The sequence below is a fragment of the Charadrius vociferus genome, unplaced genomic scaffold, assembly GCF_000708025.1.
Source record: "Charadrius vociferus isolate BGI_N301 unplaced genomic scaffold, ASM70802v2 scaffold650, whole genome shotgun sequence".
Taxonomy (NCBI): Eukaryota; Metazoa; Chordata; class Aves; order Charadriiformes; family Charadriidae; genus Charadrius; species Charadrius vociferus.
The window spans coordinates 5,914,561-5,935,186 of record NW_009646736.1 but is presented as its reverse complement, the minus strand read 5'-3'; the positions used below and the strand labels follow the sequence as shown (position 1 = coordinate 5,935,186).

General features: G+C 36.5%; 1 protein-coding gene across 1 annotated transcript in view; it reads right to left on the bottom strand.

Moving 5' to 3' along the window:
* Window positions 1–2,584: 2,584 nt before the first annotated feature.
* U2SURP (U2 snRNP-associated SURP domain containing) overlaps window positions 2,585–20,626 on the bottom strand; it is a 36,299-nt gene continuing 18,257 nt past the window's right edge. The window contains exons 17-25 of the mRNA XM_009890096.1: window positions 20,267–20,389; window positions 18,601–18,757; window positions 18,135–18,230; window positions 17,485–17,551; window positions 16,280–16,442; window positions 8,216–8,326; window positions 5,674–5,792; window positions 4,652–4,828; window positions 2,585–3,106 (exon numbers count right to left, since the gene is read on the bottom strand). Coding sequence (XP_009888398.1) covers window positions 2,968–3,106; window positions 4,652–4,828; window positions 5,674–5,792; window positions 8,216–8,326; window positions 16,280–16,442; window positions 17,485–17,551; window positions 18,135–18,230; window positions 18,601–18,757; window positions 20,267–20,389 — 1,152 coding nt within the window. The 3' untranslated portion in view covers window positions 2,585–2,967. The remainder of the gene's footprint in view (window positions 3,107–4,651; window positions 4,829–5,673; window positions 5,793–8,215; window positions 8,327–16,279; window positions 16,443–17,484; window positions 17,552–18,134; window positions 18,231–18,600; window positions 18,758–20,266; window positions 20,390–20,626) is intronic.

Below are 20,626 nucleotides of genomic sequence, written 5' to 3'. Positions count from 1 at the left end.
CCTTGTCCACACCTGCCTCCTCCCGCTCCCGAAGTGAAGGGTGGGATGCTCACCGACACGGGGTGTTCGGAGGAGAATATGGGCTCATCACAAAACCCATTTGGAAACACTGGACCACACCTCCTCAGGTCAGAGCTCTTTTTTTCCACAAGGATTCATCTCAATGCTACTTTTTCAGTCCCAGGATTAATATTTAAATTACCCCTATCCTACATCAACCAGGTGATTTTTCACACCAAAAAGCTGGAGAAAGAGAAGTCAGACAGTAATGGCACACTGCAACCACACCTTGTCACTGCAACATGACCTAAGGAAAAATAAATTTCACGGGCAGCCTAATTTTCAGTAGTCAATATTAATTTGCATCTTTTACAAAATATTTGTGCCCAGATGCTGTCCCCCCACCCTCTGCAGAAAAGCAAAGCTCTAAACAAAAATGTTTATAAAAGGAGGGAAGAAAATGAAAAGAGTAAGTAGGATCGAAAGATGTTCTTTTCAACGGGGAAAAGACAGGCATCCAGTTAAGTACACGGATTCTTAATTGCTCTTAAAAGACTATTAGGTAAAAAACAGCTTTTCTAAAGCCCAGGATATGAACCAAAGAACAATAGGTATGAGAACGGTATTTAGAGAATAAAGATACTGAAAAAAGGTATTGCATTATAAAGCTGTTACAGAATAGTCTAATGGGTGTGCTCCTTTAGCTCTCCAGCTACTTGGCTTGAGCCTTTTATAATCACTGATGAGAATTTTATACAAGCTGAAGTCAAAATTAATTATTGAAAAGTATGGCTAACCTATAATGCTAAGTGTTTTTCCACCCTGAGGATTTTTAGCTATTAAATGAAATCCACAATTGATTCTGCAGATGTAATAGTTCTGTGGCAAACTATCTTTAGTTTCACTTCACTAGAACATTGCTGTTTATCACTCCTCCATTTATAAACAGCTAGAAGATAAAAGTAATAGTTTTAAAGAAGTTAATCAGCTCTGAAGTGATCTTCTTCATATCGCAAAGTTAGGATTCATAAAGTTAGGATTTTCCCTGGCCAACTTTTTGCTCTAGAAAACCTTATCTAATCTGTGCCAGGTGCGAACACACAGCATTTAAGAAAAAAATAATTTAGTTTCTAATAGTATAGTTACCAAAATCTGTACATCTGAAACACCTTATGTTATGGGGAGAAAGACAAATATAAAAAATAAACTCTGCATTTTTCTAAAACAGATTTTTTTATAATGTAATGTAAACAGATATAAGGTGTATTCTTTTCTCATTATTAATGCATCTATTCGATACTTATTCTAAGAACGTCTTTACAGTATACATGCATTCTCCATATTTTCAGTATTCCAGATCATCTCTCAGTTCATCATCAGCAAAGAGAATTCTCCACTTAATTCTCACATTTGCAACAATTTCTATAATCTTATTACAAAGTTTCCCATCAGCAAAAAAATGGAGAAAATAGGTATTATTTTTTTTTAAATTAAACGTGCACATTTTGCAAAAGACATTTGAGATCTGGCTTCTGAAAGCATTGCCTCTTAGGCTATATACAGGTACAACGTAAGATTTTCCCCGCCACATTTACAAAATTCTAACAATGTAAAACCTGTAGATATACAAGTATAGTAGCAGGCCATCATCCAGCACTCTGTGCCTGTAACTAAGCACAGCTTTTGGTTTTAGAAACAGTTCACAGGAGGCCAGATCCCTTTTAACGTTACATTTTTATTACAATCTCCCCACACCTCCAAGTATAAACATTGAATCCCCTTCATTTCTCATCCCTCCCACCCACAGAAAGGCTGCATGATAAGAGACCGAGGTGAAGCGATTTAAAGTCACATCAATGCCTAACACACAGAACAAGTTTGGAGAAGGAAAAAGCCTAACATTAAAAAAAGGTTAAACAGCCTCTTGCTTCTAAAATATTAATAAATAAAATATGGAATAAAAAAAATATTTTTTCCCATTTTGAAGAATTTCCACAGCTAGAGGAATAAATTCAATAAAATAATGTAAAAGGTGTCCTTTTGGAATAAAAATCAGTTTTAGAAAACAACAGTGTACTGTAGGTTGCAATTACTGTACCTATACTTAAGGAAGGAGTCATAGAGCCTCAGGCTTGCTGTCCTTTTATTGTTCCCCATGCACGCCATAAATATGGCTTGTTATCGATACATCATATATATACGATATACAGACACATACATATGATGCATCTCTGTAGAGGCCCTTTTTTAAAAATGAAGAAAAGTATTACTCTGGCGTCACAAATATTCCCTGCAATTAAAATGGAGAAATACGAAGCAAAGATTGACTTGTAAAGCTTATCATGGTATGTACCAGACTGTTCAACTGCTCTTACAGTAAAATACCACGGTAGGAAAGAAAACCCATCCACTGGATTGAAAAGGTGCTTTTAGCTGGAGAGTCAAACTAGTGACAACAGGAACAGAGCTACCACTATACTGAAAGATCTAAGCACCATAGTATGTCCGAAATACACAGTACTTCCAAACAAACTATGAATTCCTTTAGAGATCTGTATCACCAGTGGGGCAAGAAAACAACATCTTAATTTTCTGTTCAGATTTTATTTGAAATCTAATTCAAATTGTCAAAGCTACAAAAAGGGGGAACATTTGAGTTATTTCTGCTATGTCACAACATTCTAAAACAAAATATCACTACTGCCAGCAGATCAGTTACACACATTTCTGATGAAACTTCTAAACACAAAAATGTTTCATTTGGGAAATAGTCACAATGAAGATATTTTGTACAATATAAAACAATGACAGGTCTACAGATGCCAATACTCATGAGTATACACGTGCATTCACAAAAAAAAAAAAAAAAATCAGGAATGCTTTTTTGTTTTTTAACAGACTGTTCAGGCACAAAAACAAAACCGCATTTCCAGTAAGTGACAGTATCATAAAAAAATATTAACATTGTCAGTGTTTGCTTTTCTTTGACTTCTTGTGAGATCTGTGAGGAGAACGGGACTGAGACCTGGATTTTTTCCCTGACTTTTTAGGGGATCTGGATCGTGATCTTCGTGATCTTTTGGGTGTCCTGGAGCCAGATGGCGACCTGTAAAAAAAAATAAAGTTTTAGGTCAAATACTAATTGATAATACCAACTTTTTGTACAACTATTTGGCATTCATTTATTGACCTAAACAAGGTAGAAAATATTTTTTCTTAGTAAGGGGAAGTATCTTGCTTTTACGAAAAAGGCAATTTTTGCATTGTAAGGTTTTTAATATATTTTGGGCTTAGCTTCAGTGCTTAGAATCCTCAAGAAAAATAACACCAACTTGTGTCCTTCTTAAACCAACATAAGGAACTCACAAGTTTCCACATACGCCTCAACCACCTTGGCTCTTGTATTAATAGCAGCCTATATCCATATAGAAGAGAACAGAAATGAAAAATTATGTTGAATTGTGTTATGCTATTTTAGATTCTCATCAAACACATTCAGCTCGTGATGTAATCCCACAGAAAAAGTACACTGAATAAGTTTACTGTCATCTAACCCACACCAAATACATTAATCTGATATAATCTTAATTGGTTCCCAGTGACAGGACGAGGGGCAATGGGCACAAGTTGGAACATAGGAAGTTCCATTCAGATACGCGGAAAAACTTCTTTACAGTTCGGGTGACAGAGCATGGCACAGGCTGCCCAGGGAGGCTGTGGAGTCCCCTTCTCTGAGATTTTCAAAACCCGCCTGGATGCAGTCCTACGTAATGTGCTCTGGGCAATCCTGCTTTAGCAGGGGAGTTGGACTAGATGATCTCTAGAGGTCCCTTCCAACTCTGAAGATTCTGTGATTCTGTGAATAGCCATCATATTAACTTTAAAAGAAAAAAAATCTCAAATACTTTTCTATTTCTATTTGAATTCCTAACTTAGAGCACAAGAATCTGATTACTGTGAATATATACTACAATTTTCTCAACAGCAAAGGAATTTTCTTCAGCAAGTTTGAGAAATCTTGTATCAATAAGATATTCTACACCTCTAGAAGAAGCGGAAGCTGAACTGTTCAGTTTTGAGCTACAAAGGCATCAATACAATAATAAAATTTCCCCCCAAGTTTAACATTAACTAGAGACAAATATTTGTGTCAGTCCGGAGATTAGGCAATACCTACTTCAGAAACAAAAACCCATAAGCATTATCTATTCTAGATTATTTTTTTTTCATCAAAAAAACAAACCATAGGAGATGAGATTCATGTAAGCAAATCATCAGTGAAAGACTGTGTGCTCACTATAATTCAGGAAGTTCTACGGGCTACAGAATATTTGTCCTTTGAAAATAAAAAGCTAATAAAACAGCAGGGTGCTTTGGTTTAAAGCAGTATTTCTCAAAATTATCAGTAAACAGGTAAACAAGAAGATAGAAGTGAACAGTCTTTTAGCTATCAGCAGGAGGCTGTACACATTTCAGACAACAAGTGTCCAAATATATTAACCAGGAACACGCAGTACAGTCCTTTATGAGAGAACATACTTGTGTATCAAATATGCTCTGCTAAAAAAACCCACAAACAAAAAACATCCAACCAAAACACAGTATGTACTTAACTTTCCTACAACCTGAAATAGAGAAGATACCAGCTTACCTTTTGGCTTTTTTACTGACATCTCTGGGAGAATCTTTATGTGATGACCGAGAACGTGAACTCTCTTTGTGGGAACGTTCAGAGCGTTCTGAGCGTTCTGATTTTGGTGAGGGAGATTTTGCTCGTCTACTGCCACTGCTGCGAGATGGGCTAGGTGAAGCACTGTGTCGTCTTTTCCTTTGTAAAGAAAGCAAATATAATTATGTACGTACACACACGCAGAGACTCACAGAGAAGTGAAAATGTATATTAAGAAAATTGATTCCTTTCTATAGATATTTTCTTTTGCCAACGTAACATTAGATCCTTTTAAGTAATTAAAAAGTAGTAGGCTTTCTGTTACTTCAAAAAAAAACCCAAACAACCAAGTTCAACATGCACACCAGACTTTCTCTGGTTGAAAAATATTAAGACCCGTGACTCATCTTTGTTTATTGCAGTATAAAAACATTCTGTCACAGTTTCCTGAAAAGCAAAGCATTTTACTGTATCTACACTTAATACCACGGAAGAGTTTGGCTATACAAGTATTAGAAGATCCAGGTGTACAATCAACACCTGTAAAACTAGCTGTTTCGAAGAATTTTCACTATGAGAAGAATAACATTTAAACCACCACAAATAATTTGTGGTATGACTTCAGTACAGTTTTCTGACTGCGGTCAATTTGCTGCTAAAAGAGAGCTAAATATACTCTGTTTTCAACTGGTCTTTATTTTACCATGTTTCCTCAGGGCCTAAATGAGCCAAAAGGGGAATCTATTCAAAGGGGTACATCACTTGGGGGAGGATAAAGATGACAATTCCTTTAAAATTTTGAAACATGTTTAAATATCCAAAGCATGGGGGGGTTGTTGTTGGTTTTGTAGGGTTTGGTGGTTTTTTTTTATTTGTTTGGGTGGATTTGTGTTTTCCTTTTAAAAATAAGATGCATGATACAATGTAATTTCAAGGCTGCCACTGTATACAAAGGTACTGTGAGGTTTTTCTTCCCATTCACTTTACTCCAAGGAAAGCCATACCTCTCTTTTCTGGTTGGTGTACATTCCTCCTTTTCCTTCTTATCCTTGGACCTGGATTCATTCTTCTCCTTGTCCTTTTTGTCTCTGTCCCGTTCTCTTTCCAACTCTTTTTCTTTTTCCTAAATTATTAGAAGCATTCATGATTTCAGATGAGGTGTCACTAATTATTAAGTAAAGACAATCAAGCTAAGCACAAACAGCATGAAAGCACTGAGTACTGAAGGAACACAGCACATAATCTGCAAAGGAACTAACAGTCACACCATACCCGCTCTCCAAATCTTTACTACTGCTTTGTACACAGCAGAAACATCTATTTTAACACACAGAGCGGCAAAAACATGAAAGATGTCACCCTATGTGAGACAGTCTGAGTATCAAATTGCAAGTGAACAGTCTTCAATTTCACAAATTTCAGGGAAACATTACAGATGTAATAGATTTTCTAAACTAAATTACCATGAAATAATACCAGGAACCTCTTTCTACTTAAAAAACATGCATTCATCTTCATTAATCCAGATTGAAAATTGAGATAATCTCATAACTAAAAGACATTTAAAGACAAAACAAAAATACAAACAAGATTCTGCAATAACATCGTCTCAGTTAAAAAAACCCCACAAATACGGTCCATTTCTATATACCAGTAGGACAATTTTGAAAGAAAATATATACCCTGAGCACACCTCATTTGTCTGTCAAATAGTCGGAAAATTAATCATACAAAAAATAAACCTAAACCATCAGCAAGTCTGAACACAGATCAAAAGATGTGCTTCTTTCAGTACTGGCATAAATTCCTTCCATAGCAATAAAGAGATATTCCCTGCATCACCAAGAAGAGGTGATTTAGCTAAGTGAAAGAAACCGGGGACAGGGAAGGGGGGGAATAACAACACAAGTGCAGGAAATACTAGGACAGCTATACTAATCTAGTCTCCCATTTTACATGGAAGACCTAGCAGTAAAATTTTAAAGTGTCCCTTATCATTATACCTACTACTACAAACTGTTGTTACATTCCACTAAAATCAATGGGCTCTTCAGGTGTGCCTAGCTTATTTGATAGCATAACTAATTATTTCATCTTGATAAACGGTATTTTAAATAGCTATAAGTTCCTATTCTTTTAACAATATATAGTATTACTAGGAAATTTACTCCTGGAAAGCTTATTCTATAGTAAATTAGACAAAAATCAATGACCAACCACCAAGTTCTTGGGAAAGGCAATCAGAACCAGTATTGCAGCATTATTATTATACAAACTAACTTTACTATGGCATTAAAGCAGAAGATAGTTATTCCCTTAACAATGGAGTTGTTATTGTTTTAAAGAACACCTGTTATCATTATCATAAAATAATTAACTATTTACCTTCATCATTGAAAGTGAAAACAGAAAAGCAAGATAATTATTACAAATCTAAAATATTGCAATCTGGTTGAACTTACTCAACACAAGGCATCTAACAGTTTTCAGGATAAATCTGTTTTTTTAAGCTACTGTCTCCCTAAACATTCTGTGCTTACCGTACAAATCACTTCTTTCTCCAATTACAGAAAACATTAAGGAAGCGGGAAGTTTTGCGATACAACTACATTTAGAAGGAAAGTTACTTATAAAAACTGAAGTCTTAACTGGTAACATCAACTTCCAAATGGCTAAATCTCCCTCAGGAATCAGCTTTCTTAATTTTTACCAGTCTCTTTCTTCAAGGTACTGTGCAAAATTACTTTAGTGAATTAGTCAGATATTGAGCAACACATAATGCAAAGAAGACGTGACAAACACCTGGTGTAAACTGCCTATTTGTATTTAGCTTCCAAGAAACTGCACAGGTACCTAATTTCATCATTGATCTGTCAGGCTGTGAAACCAGACTAGAGAAGCAACTGCCACTTACTCTTTCTCACTAAACACGTTGTCCAAACAGGTTACATGTTATGTTTTAAAGATTCAAGATCACATGACATCACATATATGATGCTATGTTTTAAAGCCACTCTGACTTCATAGTCCAGAGAGGACTACTAAAAATGGTAATGGGACAGAATTATTCACTTTAGGGTGACAGTATCAGCTGGAATTATCCAGGAAGTCTTAGACGCTGGAGAATCAGAAGCACATATGCTGTTTGGCACTATTCTTTCGTTTCCTTTGGAAGCCTTTAGCACAATGGATTGATTACAAAAAGCAAAATGAAAATTCTGATGAACATCATCAATTGACAGCTCTCCCTTTCCTTTCCCACACCTAAACGTTTGCTTTAGGTAGTAGATCCAGAAGTGACATCTTTATGGTTTCAATACATTCTAATGATACCCATCTGTACAGTGTGAAATACTACATTATTTTGATTAAAAAGAGAGATTATACCTACTCTGCAGAAAGCACTTGGATTTAGATGTGCAATTTGACATTACAGTAGAATTTTACGAGAACTATGTGGTGTTATGTTTAATGCCACCTTACATTTGATAAACTCAATGAAAGCCTATCACAGAATCAGAGCCAAACATAAAGAACATTTCTTACCCTCTGGAGCAGCTTGTCTCTATAGTGTTCAACCTGTTCCTGAAAACTCTGGCCTGGTTTCTTGGGTCTTTTCCCAGACTCTAACTCATCCTGAAACTTCATCACCTTAAGCTGTGAAAATAATACTGACCATTAGGTTATTGGACTTATTATTATCCAGTTAGGCAGGTGGCTGAAAATGAAATTTCCATGATTTACAATCTGTGTTCTTCATTCTTTCTATACAAGTTTGTGCACAAAAAGACACTAACTTTATTTAAACTGGATCAAAACAACAAAACCACATACTCATCTGCAGGCACCTGCAGTTGTTTACAGACATGTTAAGAACTAAAAATAAAGGGATTTTTTCTGTTATTCTACTAAATTCTATTCCCATCATCAGAACACTGCACCCTTTATACTTCTTAAATCATTATCCATTTTTTTTCTTTCAAAATGAGATCATTTATAGCAGGTGTCTTAATATATTGTTTCAACTTCTCTTGTCTACTCCAAGTTTTCCTTCAGAAACTGTCTTATTTCCATTTAACCCTTAATATTAAAATCAAATTACTGCCATGATTAGGACATAAGAGCAATTTTTACTAACATAATGATCTTCCACGCTATCAAGCTTAGCAACAAAATTCAGTTCACTGGTGCTGCTAAATGTAACACTAAGTTTACTGCAATAATATCCCCAACTGAGTCACAAAGTTAAGCAAATGTCAGAATTTTTCCATGTGTGGTTTCTTGGCTTTTTTTGCTAGATACACTAAAACCTTTCTCCAAGTTGATTCACATCATAAAATTTCACTCACATCTCTTAATATTTGTCAATTCTTTATTCTTAGTGACATGGCCTTTTACAAACAACCCCTCAATTTTTTTTGATGAGGAGGTGTCTCTTTTCTGGGGGTGGGAAGGAGCTTGGTAATAAGCCACGTTGTACTTATCAGCCCTCTTCCAAATGTTTATGGTCTGACCCTCCTGTATTTCCTGTTTCAATACCAACCTCCACAGTCATACATATGAGTAGATTTTTCCACTGCTTGAGGTTTCATTTTTAGCGAACACACAAAGTATTTTTCTCTTTAGAGATATTTAACTCTTCAACACTGAAAACACACAAAGGAAAAGACTTTGCAACTGTGTCCATTTTGATTATCTGAAAGGATTCTTATTCTCCAGGTTCTCAATTCCCTAATATTAAGCAGGCATAAAAATCAAACCCTAAAGGTTTTTTCTTCCTTTTCAAAAGCAGCAGGCCAGACTGGATATGAAGATACCATATATTCTAATCATCCCTTCCAATTACTGACTGAGCAGAAAGGAAAGGTATCACAAAAACAAACTAATCACAAGAAAAAACATGTTAAGAAACATAACAGCCAGCAAAGCTAGCACTACTTTGAACAGGATCCCATTCAGTTATACAGCTTATGCCAACAACACATTTTTTATTTTAGTCTCAAACACGATGGAGCAACTTGTTGAGGGGGGTGTAGCACAGAGGAATTGTAAGGCATTACTTACTATCTTATACCACAGTAATTTTCTGACAAATGTTTTGCTCACCTCCCTCATTTACAGAGTATGTGCTACCTATGGTTGAACGTTTTTCATTTTTGCTTACAATTTAGCCAATGGTCAGCAGCCAATGGAAAACTGACATTGTCATTTGTCACATATGACTTCACCTTCCATAAAGGCATTTTCTCTTCTCCGCCTTTTCAGATGGAGAAGTTTCAAAAGCAGGAATACCTCTTGGAACCATATATTCAGTATAACTCTGTACCACTTGTTCTGGTGAGAAATCAAGACTGCATTCCCTACCATCAGGTAAACTCCAAGGCCATTAGTTGCTTGGCACATTCAATACCAAACAGGAGTACGAAGGAGGCTTAGCCAATCCAAAAGGTGTCTTGGGGTGTCATGGTATGAACATGCCCATAAGACTTCTACTTTGTTTTTCGAACTAAATCACCCAGATAATTAAAAAAAAAAAAAAAAAAAGGCAGCAAAACCCACAAAACAACATCCTTACAAGATTTGATTTCTCTGCATTTTTAGCCAACAAAGCTGTGACACTGTCTCTCTTTAACCATATTTTGAAAGCAACCAAACATAAGCCTATAGCCCAAAGTAACCTGAAATGAAGGAAAATTTGGAATCTGATCACCAGGATTTACTTGATTTAAGAAGATAATCTGGATGAAAAGAAATGCTGAACTTCTAGCAGCCTGTCTTACAGGCATGTCCCACAACCCACTGTGGGCATGAAATTAAAAATGCAAAGAGGAACTATTTGTATGCAACTTTTCCAGTAACTGAGGGCAGAGAGGGAAGGTGGTCATTAGCAGGTGCCTAGAAGAAGAGAGGAAATACAGGAAAAGCCTATACAAAAACCCACTGACTCAACGCCTCCCCAAATCCAACTATACAACTGTTAGGATCGTACAGTTTCTCAAGAGAGATGCGGTCTTTTACAGACCAATCATCAAGGTATCTCTCTTCCACATACTTGCTGTATCTCCCTTTGAACCCATGTTAACTGACTCCTTTTAGAAAGATGCTGTGGGTAGAGGAAGTCAGCTCTAGTACATCCCCTGGAAAAGGAGACTGAGCGTTACAAAATGCGGAGGTGATATCAACAGCTCATTACAGAAAGATGATTCTCGTCCACCTTCATTCTCCACTCCTGCACTCCAAGCAAAGGGTTCCTCCTCCACCTTCCCCCTGCAGCAGCTGCAGTGCTTGGCTGAGCCTTCCATAAGCCAGATCAATTCACTAATCCAGCAGAAGCCTGGCCCCCGCCTTCAATTATTTTTTCCCTGCATTAGTGAGATGTATTGGCTCAGGGGAAGAATAAGCAAGTGCCAGAGCTCACAGGTAGGATCAGGTTATTTTCTTTCAGCTGAGGTGAGCAGTTAGATCAGATCAGCTCATCCTACACCTTCATGTATAGCAGCTTTTGCTACTAGCTCTAAAACATCACCACCATAACTATGCTTTAAAAGAAAAGGAATTACTTAGGTCCCAAAGTCCAGAAAAGAATTCTCTAAAGAATTCTACCACTCAGAATTACTATATAAACTTAAACATTTGATTAACTCCCATCACTATTTCACTATTCATAGCACATTGGCCACATGATATTCCTATCATAAATATCCAGGTACTTCCCCCCCCCGCCCCCTGAGGAAAAAGAAATCCTTAAAACTGAGGCTTAAATTTGCTTAAGCGTCTAATCAATTAATTTTGTAAGCATTCCGCTTTGTAAACCTGCATTTAGAAAGAACTAATATATTCTCATTGAATTGGTTATTCTTTAACTATTCTTGTCCAGACAGAAACTATTAAGCCTGTTCATCCTTAGTAGTAGATACATTGACTTTATCTAGACTATCTCTGGAGTCAGTAAGACAGACAGTAATATGAAGGGGTAAAATTTTTCAAAACCCTGGGCCAAAACTTTGTAACACTAATTTCTTAGACACAGCAGTCTCCCACAGCAGAGAGATCAGAGGTTTTCAGAGACTGCAATGCAGAAGTGCAAATACCACTAGAGTTCCTGTGAGCCATCTCCACTACATGCTCCAACGCAGGGACTGTGTTTCTCACTAACAATGAGAAGGTAGCTCTCCTAAGTTCAAGATAACCAGCTCCACAACTTGCCCCTCTTGTCTACTGGTTCTCATCTTGAGATCTTCCCCCTCTCTCCTCAAAGTCGTTTGAGGAGGGTTTAAAAGATTCAGCCTTTTCTAGAAGTTGAGGCCTCGATTACAGACTAACCAGTAAGCTAACAAGTTACAGAAAAGGGTAACATCTTGCTGCCGTGGTTCAGGGAAACCACAGACTGACACAAACCAAAGCCCTGTCTGTAGCTTTTTGCATTTTGACACCAAGAGGTGCGCTGCGGATAGCCTCCCGTGCTTAAAATGAATCTATTTTCAAAAACTGTTCTTGGTTTTCCAATCTTCTGCCGATACCATCCAAGTTCATACACAGTGGTCTTCAGCGGGAAAAAAGGCTTTTTCACAAGAGGTTATTCCACAGTTACACACCCTCAGAACTTAAGTGGCCAGGTTCAAAAACAAATTATTTGAGGTAAATTAGCTGCATACTACATATTAGGATTAACTAGGAAGTTAATCACCAGATGCTTGATGAAAGACAGGAATTTCTGCTTGATACATGATTGCACTCAAAGCTAGACTGATTACAGACAGAACAGGCATCCAAGCAGACCAAAGTGTTCTGTTTTTCCTTAAAACCATGGACAGCCAACAATGGCTGCAACAAGTCCTAGACTTTGCCAGAAGGAGAGCAAAATATTTCTTTGAAAGCCTGAATTTTCCAGTGAGTCTATGGGCAGTGGAATTTCTGCAGCTACAATATTATCAACAACAGATGGCAGCAATACTGATGTACGCATGTGAAATATCTCTTCCGCTGTAACAGACCGCTGGCATGCTCAACCCCATTCATGTATGTAATGCCATCTATCTGGGAGCTAAGCAATTCCTTGCTTGTGTCTTTGTGTTAAGCAGAAGTAGATTAAAAGGCTTAAAATAGACAAGAATCTGCTGAATTAAGATAGTTGTTATCTTCTAAGGAAGAAATGCTATAAATAGTGAAATTATTGGACAAGTAACAGCCAATTTGTCTACCTGTTATTATTAAGCTGCAATGGGTAAGATATTTAATTGGATATCTTTTTGCCATTTTGCAGTGGCCTCAAATGAGCTAGGTACCAAAACCTCCATAGACTGTAAAGACCAAAGGGTTATATTGTTCCAGTGATGATTACAAGCCTCAGGTAACTCCTATGGCCTGACGAACAAATACACAAAAGTGAGTATTCTGCATATTAAGCACCATAATCTAGAAAAAGAAATCATGGAAACTGGATGGAATTTCAGTTTCTTGACAAAGGTATGCAGGACCCTGAAATCCAGAACAGGTCTTGGATACAATCTGCTCTTGCAGACTATGCTAATCTACTCTTATCTTGTGCTCTAGTCATTCTCTGTTGGAGACTGAATACTACACTAAAGGAACTTTGACCTTGTCTGGTACAGCAACTTATATCAAGAAAGCAAGAAGTAACTTGCTTTCCTTTGAGACATGCAGGAAAAACTTACTTAGCTCTTGGTAGAAAAATAAATTTGCACCTCAAACACCATGATACTTCCGACACTTTTTTTTTTTGGTGTTGAGTGGTGTGGATTTCTGTTTACACAGTGGACAGAGGCATACTGACAGAGCACAGACGCAGGATGGTATAACAGAATCCAGCCCTGCATCTCCTGGAGCTCAGTGGTACATAGCTGAAAGGCTGAACAGGAAGACTGAAGACCATTAGTATTCTACCTCTGATTAAGCAATCAAATGCTACTTTGAGGTCTCAGGTGGCTAACACAAAGATGAGTTATTAAAGCTATTAAAGAGGGCAAATCTGCTGCTTGGCCCTTTTGGAAGCACTGATACATCTGAATTTGCGAAGAAGCTGCCTCTTGCTGCAGATGAAGCCTGCGCTGGGCTTTTTTGGGGTAGGGTTAAAAAATCTTGCACGGCAAGATGGAGACAGAAGTAAAGTACCTTAGAGAAACGTCCACTGAGGACAATGCTGCTTCATTTTGTCTGTGAGCTTTTGCTGCCTCTGAGGAAACAAGTTTAATGAACAATTTAAGAAACATAAAATTCCCATTTTTCTAACACTTCACAGCACTGAGGTCTCTTTACAAAGAAGAATACACCTTTCTGTTATACATCCCTGGGTCTCCACCCCTGGGGTGGAGAAAGAGACACATACATGCTCAGCACCATGAAGACCATTCTGAAATTTGAGTTATAATGTAAAGCAAATTGTCAATCTTTCCACACATAAAAAAAACAGTAAAGAAATCACTGATCTTCAGCGTTACAAAAAAAGCCTCTACTCTTGCTAAGTTCTGGAAAGAATTCACACTTCAGCAAGGTTAACAGGGGTATGGGGGATAACAAACAAGGCATTAATAACTTGCATTCTCTGATGGCACTGGTCTGATGGCTGTGGCCAAAGTTTGTTTCTTACTATACTTTCCCCTCCCAGTTGAAAAACTGAATTTACTAACTGTGGAAAAGAAAGGATTTTGTTTGTAGTGAAGAATTTCCAAAAAAAATGCATGAAAAAATGTGTTTCAGCTTCCCTGGTAGTCACTGTGTAAAGTGCTAGAGAATCAGACTTGGCCATTTTTTTTTTTTTGGTCAGAGATTTTATGCGACATTTACTATTAGATGGCATAATCGCTAAAGCTGGTAATTGGCATTTTTTTTACTCAGTTCCCACCCTCAAATTTAATAATGGATGTGTTCTTTGGTAGTGACTGGGTACGTACTAAGAAGAAACTGAATGTGAATGATTTAAAGTACTACACGGAGTACTTTCCTGTCAATGACAAACTTGAGAAGAAATTTTAAGTACTTGTACATGGTGTCTGAAATGTTCTGAAAACAAAGAAAATTACAATTCTTTTCTGGCAATTCCGAAAGCCTGAAACCGAGATGGTAATTTACTTACCACAAAGAATAAAGACAGCAACACATACTTGAAAACCTCAAATATTTACCACCTAAAACCATCACAGACCACAAACAATGACAAGAGAACTTAAACACTTGTGCAGTGTAAAATTGACAATGGTTAAAGCAAATCACTTCCTAATCTGCCTCCACAACTGCCACGATAACATCTATAAAACAGACACTCAATTTGAACGGAGCCCTTTCCATAACCATTACCATCATTATTACAGCAAAAACTAGTTTCACTTCTACTTTCGTTAGTCTAACAGCATGTCTTCTCTACAGAACTACTGCCACCATGAGTCAAACCAGACATAAATCCCATTTAGCTCTTCTCAAATTCAGAGTTTACTCACTTCAAATGGTTACACAGCACAAACTTTCAAAACGCTACACAAAGCGACAGGTTTCTCAGTGCTTAGTTATAGTCCAGTAATTTAATAATCTGAATTATTAAACACAAGCATATCTGGGGGAAAACAATGGTTGTGACATTTTAAAATATTATTTCTTGTACATCTTAAAAGAATATTATGGGGCTTTGCTAACATCTGATTTTAGCTAACTAGTACATTATAGCATAAATAGGTAGGCAGCCACAAGTCCATCTTCAAAACATTACCCAAATTATAATCTGTCACTTGGAGATGCTACAACTGCAACAAGTAGTTTAGCAGCTTCTTAATATCATTTTAACACACTGAACAGAAAGTACAAGAATTTCAGTATTCAATGTATCATGGGTTTCAAAAGTGAATACAAGCTGGAAAGTCGCATGCAATTTTAAACCTGGTTTTGCGTGGCACTGTATGACAGAGATGCTTCACTGCTAGACAAAGCTCATGCTAAATTCAAGTTCTAGTTACCTTCTCAGTCAACCACAAGCTCAGAAGCCAGCACGAAGACATAAGAATCTGTGCTGATCAACCTTAACAGTTATACTAACACCTATGCTTGCAGAAAGAATAAAAGAATGAGTGAGCCCTATAAACTCCATGTAGGCCTTCAATGAAAACGCCCCATTACCAGGACCGCCTGATTCAGTTGCATCTACTTCTTTGCACGATGGCTGACACAGAGAAAGGAGCAACTTTTAAATGCAATAAAACACAGACACTCCAAGGCAAGAGACAGAGAGAACAAGAAAGGCATAGGACTAAAGCCACATCCAAAAGTTGCTCCCATTTGCTAAGAGGAGGAAAGTGTAGAGGAACCCAAGCAGGCTAAGGCTACCAGTGGTACTGAAAAAGGACACTGAGAAAGAAGAGTAATTTTCAACATGCAAGATTCCCTGACCCGATTTTTCATTTTTTCCTGCTCCTCCGAAAGCCAGAACAAGGCAAGGCAAGTCTGTAAACAAACATACCTTTATAAAAATACACTGGACTAAAAAAATACTATATAATAGTTCTATAATTATTTCAGTAAAAATTACTCCCTATTATATGCAGAGAACTCAAGGGGAAGGATTGGAAAGGTACAGAAGGGTGGCACAAAACACCACGTGCTGACCTCTATCTCTCGGAGTTTGGCACGCTTTTCTTCACTCATTTCTGAATATTTGACTGATGACTTTGATTCAGGCATTTCTTCTTTAATAGGATTGGAATACATGTGTTGCTCTTCTGACTTAGAACTTTGAGTGTCTTCCTCATCTTCACTTTCTTCTTCTTGACTTTACAGAGAACATACAGAATTAACTAATGTAAGTATATTTAAGACAATTATCTGTTACAAAATTCACCATCTCTCCTGCTTAGTTTCTATAAATAGTTACTAGTTTAGAAATCTGTTAAGCAAGATTGTTATTTAAAAGTCTGCAGCTACAAAACAGTCTCCATATGCGAGACAGATATCATAATACTTTCATTTAATTACACTGTTAGTTTTTATTACTCAGATAATTTACAGTTTTCATATAAACAAAGCGCAGAAGAATTCTTGAAATTTACAGTCACCAAACCCATATCTAACTCAACTACAAAACTAGTCCACTACCTCAACAAAATCTTTTTTAAGTGCTTTAATTGGGCTTTTCAGAGATACTAAGTTTTATAAAAGAACAAAATTTACTGCACTTTTGCTCTTCAGAGACAAACCTGAGACATGGCAGATATTCAAAATTATATTCCCAGAGTGGCCACTAGAGTGCTTCAGTACTACATGCAAAGCAGTAAGATATTTAAAGCATTAGGAACAGAAGCTCTCAATTGCCTGAAGAACAAAGTAAAAGACTGCTCAAAACCAACAGATGGCATGGAGTCTATTGGCATCCAAAGAAAGACATACATCACAACATTATTCACTGTGTTTGTCTCAAAAGCAAAAGGCAGAGGTTTACATATACTAATACATATCTGACATCAGGATTTCCCAACTGTAAAATACTACTACCTTAGTTCCTACTATTTGACATTAAGTTTTCAAATCAGCATCAATTTAAAGATTAACAACTCTACCAAAAGGTGTAATTTACTGTGTTAGAAAAATATTAAGGGGGCTGAAAGCACGCTGCACTAAAATCCTGATTTTTCTCCTTTTCGTTTTGTTGGTTTGGGTTTTGTTTTTTTTTTCCTTGGTTTTTTTTTTTTTTTACTTTCCCATTTTTGAAATTTCATTTTTGTTCTGCTCTTATAATACGTGTATCTATATTTATATATCTTATAGGGCGTTCCAAGACGCTCCAAGAGGCAGAAAATGAATGAAAAAGTATTTACTTTTGAATTTCCTCCTCCTCAGATTCTTCATGTTGGTCAAAAAGCTCCCACTTAGAAGTAGTAACAGCTAGAAGAGACAGTAAGGTAATTTTAACAACAGAAAAAGCTATCGCTTGATCTGAAAAATAGTATTTGTAGGTATAATAAAAATTACAATGTGATAAAATTTACCTGCATCTAGCACTTAATACAGACTTGCTATTTCATAGAAATACTCAAAATTGCATGTTATCAGAATATTTACTATTTACAGAGCTATTCACTTACATTGTATATCATGTTTCAGTAAATTCTTCAAAAGTAGCCAACTATTTGTCACTTCGTAAAATCTTATCTTCCAAAGGAATGTTTAGAAAGACTGCCAACCACATACCCAGGTGGGTTTTTTGGTTGGTTTTGGGGTTTTTTTGACATTTATTCTTAATGAACTGGTAATTATTTTTAAAGGTCGGCAGGTTATTGAAGTAGAATAACAAAACCAGAATGCACTCTTTTCTTCACTGAAGTTATAACCAATTCTACTGTACCACTACAGAAATCACATTATCACTTTTAAATGAATCGGTTGAAAATAATAATGAAATAAGTTACATTAAGCTTTCAGTTTACTTAAGGAGTGTTTTTGTTTAATATATACTTTGAAAACTAACCTTGAGCTTCCAGTTCCGATTCATCCACTGCTTCCCACTTTGAAGGGGCAACTTTAAATATAGGCTCATTCTTTTTTGGGTCTTCAGCCGTATCCACTGTTGGAGAGAGCCATATAGAAAAATAATTTCCAAAGCTCTTCAAAAGTTCAAATGGAAAAATTCTAATATAACAGTCAGATTTAAACACTAAAGCATATTATATCATTTTATTATTTGCAAAGAAAAGAAATTAGGATTTGGAACCTGATGTGCATGCCAGAAGACAGCTGTTGTGTCTCTGCAGCAATTACAATCTAAAATCAGTTTTTAAACTAATTCTTCATAGAACAAATTGAAATTAAGCAATTCAACATTTTACGAAGCTCCAGGCCATGTTAATTCTTGGCTGTACTTGTAAAAGCTACTCTGGAAAATATTATCAAAAATTGAAGATTCAAATTGAAAGTGAAGTTGAAACATTTCGTACAAGGAATTCCATCAAGATCATCATCCAGTGATTTAATTGGGACTCCATCTAGATCATCAATAGGAGCAGCATCAATAGGAATTCCATCCACATCTTCCAGTGGAGCACCATCAAGTTCTTCCTCAATGGGAGCACCATCAAGATCATCTGGTACTTCCTGAAAGCAAGTAATAATTAAGTCTTTCAAGAACAAATCTATATTGCTTTTCTTTACTTCTCTAATTCTTGGTTCATTCTTCTTAAAGAAGTACCTTAAAAAAAAATACCTAAAACCCCAAAACCTCAACTTTAACATTTTTTGCTACAAAGTACAGCTGCTTATTGCAGAGGAAAAATACAACAATATCCCCCAGTAAAAAATTATAAGCAAGAACTTGGAATTTGTCCATAACGTACCCGAAGCTTTGCAATACCTTTATTCAAAAGAAGAGATATTAAGCTGAGATTTAGCTTGAAATAAGCCAATTGCAGTCAGATGAATTCGACTTACAAAGATTCCCTGAGAATCAGTAACCCGAACAGCTGACAGAAATCAACTATTTAGCAGGAACACATCCAAGGCCAGGTTGGATGGGGCTTTGAGCAACGTGGTCTAGTGGGAGGTGTCCCTGCCCAGGGCAGGGGGGTTGGAACTAGATGATCTTTAAGGTCCCTTCCAAATCTAACCATTTTATGGACACAAATTTAAGGAACACACATAAATGATAAATACACCTACATATTCTAACTTCTTTGGTACAGGCGCTGTTCTTCATACATGCATGTTCACCCTGCTCTACTGCTAAGTGAAATAAGATAACCTTCCAATTACACTATAGGTCTCCCTCCTGCTGTTCCCGAAGGCATGTATCCACAGAGTTACAAAATGAACTCATCCTAAACGTACATCCATTTATTAGTGTCCACTATATTGATTCTCTTAAATAATATTTACATGTAACTGTAAACAGATCAGTACACATTCACTCAGTGCTAATGGTATTCTAGAAATTTTAAGCGTAGAGCTTCACAATATTGAATAATAATCTATATATATCACTATGGAATAACTAAAACTCACTACATGTACTGTTTAAAATAACCTCTATATATGATAAAAAAAAAAAGATAAAAATGCTGTAGCCTAACTATAAAGTTAGAAACTTACTGCTCTAGTACAACATAGCAAAGACCAAAGCAGAATATCGCCAAGGTAAATGATCTATCACAACCTTCCTCTCAAACTAAGAAAGCTCAGATGGCTTTACTACATCCAAGTGTGAGACTAACACAAAAAGAAAGTAGATGATTCAAGGTAGCTAGATGCCAAGTTATTTGGAACTCTCAAATATTAAAACTGATGCCCGAAATTCTAACTCAAAATTCACATACAGATACTACAGAGTATTTCCAATACAAAGGAAATACCTGTCATTCTATACTAGTCTTTGCTCTGAAATGATTTCACAATATAACCCCACCACAGCACCTAATCTACAAGCAACAAATGTATAAACAGTTTAGACAGTGTTTTTATCTGAAAATATCTGCTACGCCTGTATTTAAGAACAAGGATTGGGGGGGGGGAAGAGAGGTTTATTCCCCTTAGCAGAGATATCAAAATAATCCTTTTTATATTTACACATTTTCCTCACCATCTGCTAGCCTCACTACCAAGGTCGCTTACCTCTGTTTCTTTGTCTTCCATGATATTTACAAGCCCCAAGAAAATATTCTGTAGTTTGATCAGGAACGGTTCTGGATAGATCGCCCAGTCTTCCCATGCTCGGAAGCATGTCATTACCCGTTGCTAGAAACAATAGAAAAAAAAAATGCTAATACATTTGAATTAAGAACTTTTTAAGTGATCGGAAATACACCACAGAGAACTACTATTGTAGACAGCTACACCTCAGCAGTTCCACACTGGAGTATATTACAATGATACTATGTTGGGCAAGACTAGTAATTCTACAGAAATATGTATATAGTAGCTAATTTTTTAAAAGTTTCACTTGGGCCTCATTTTTCCTTTTAATTCCTGTTA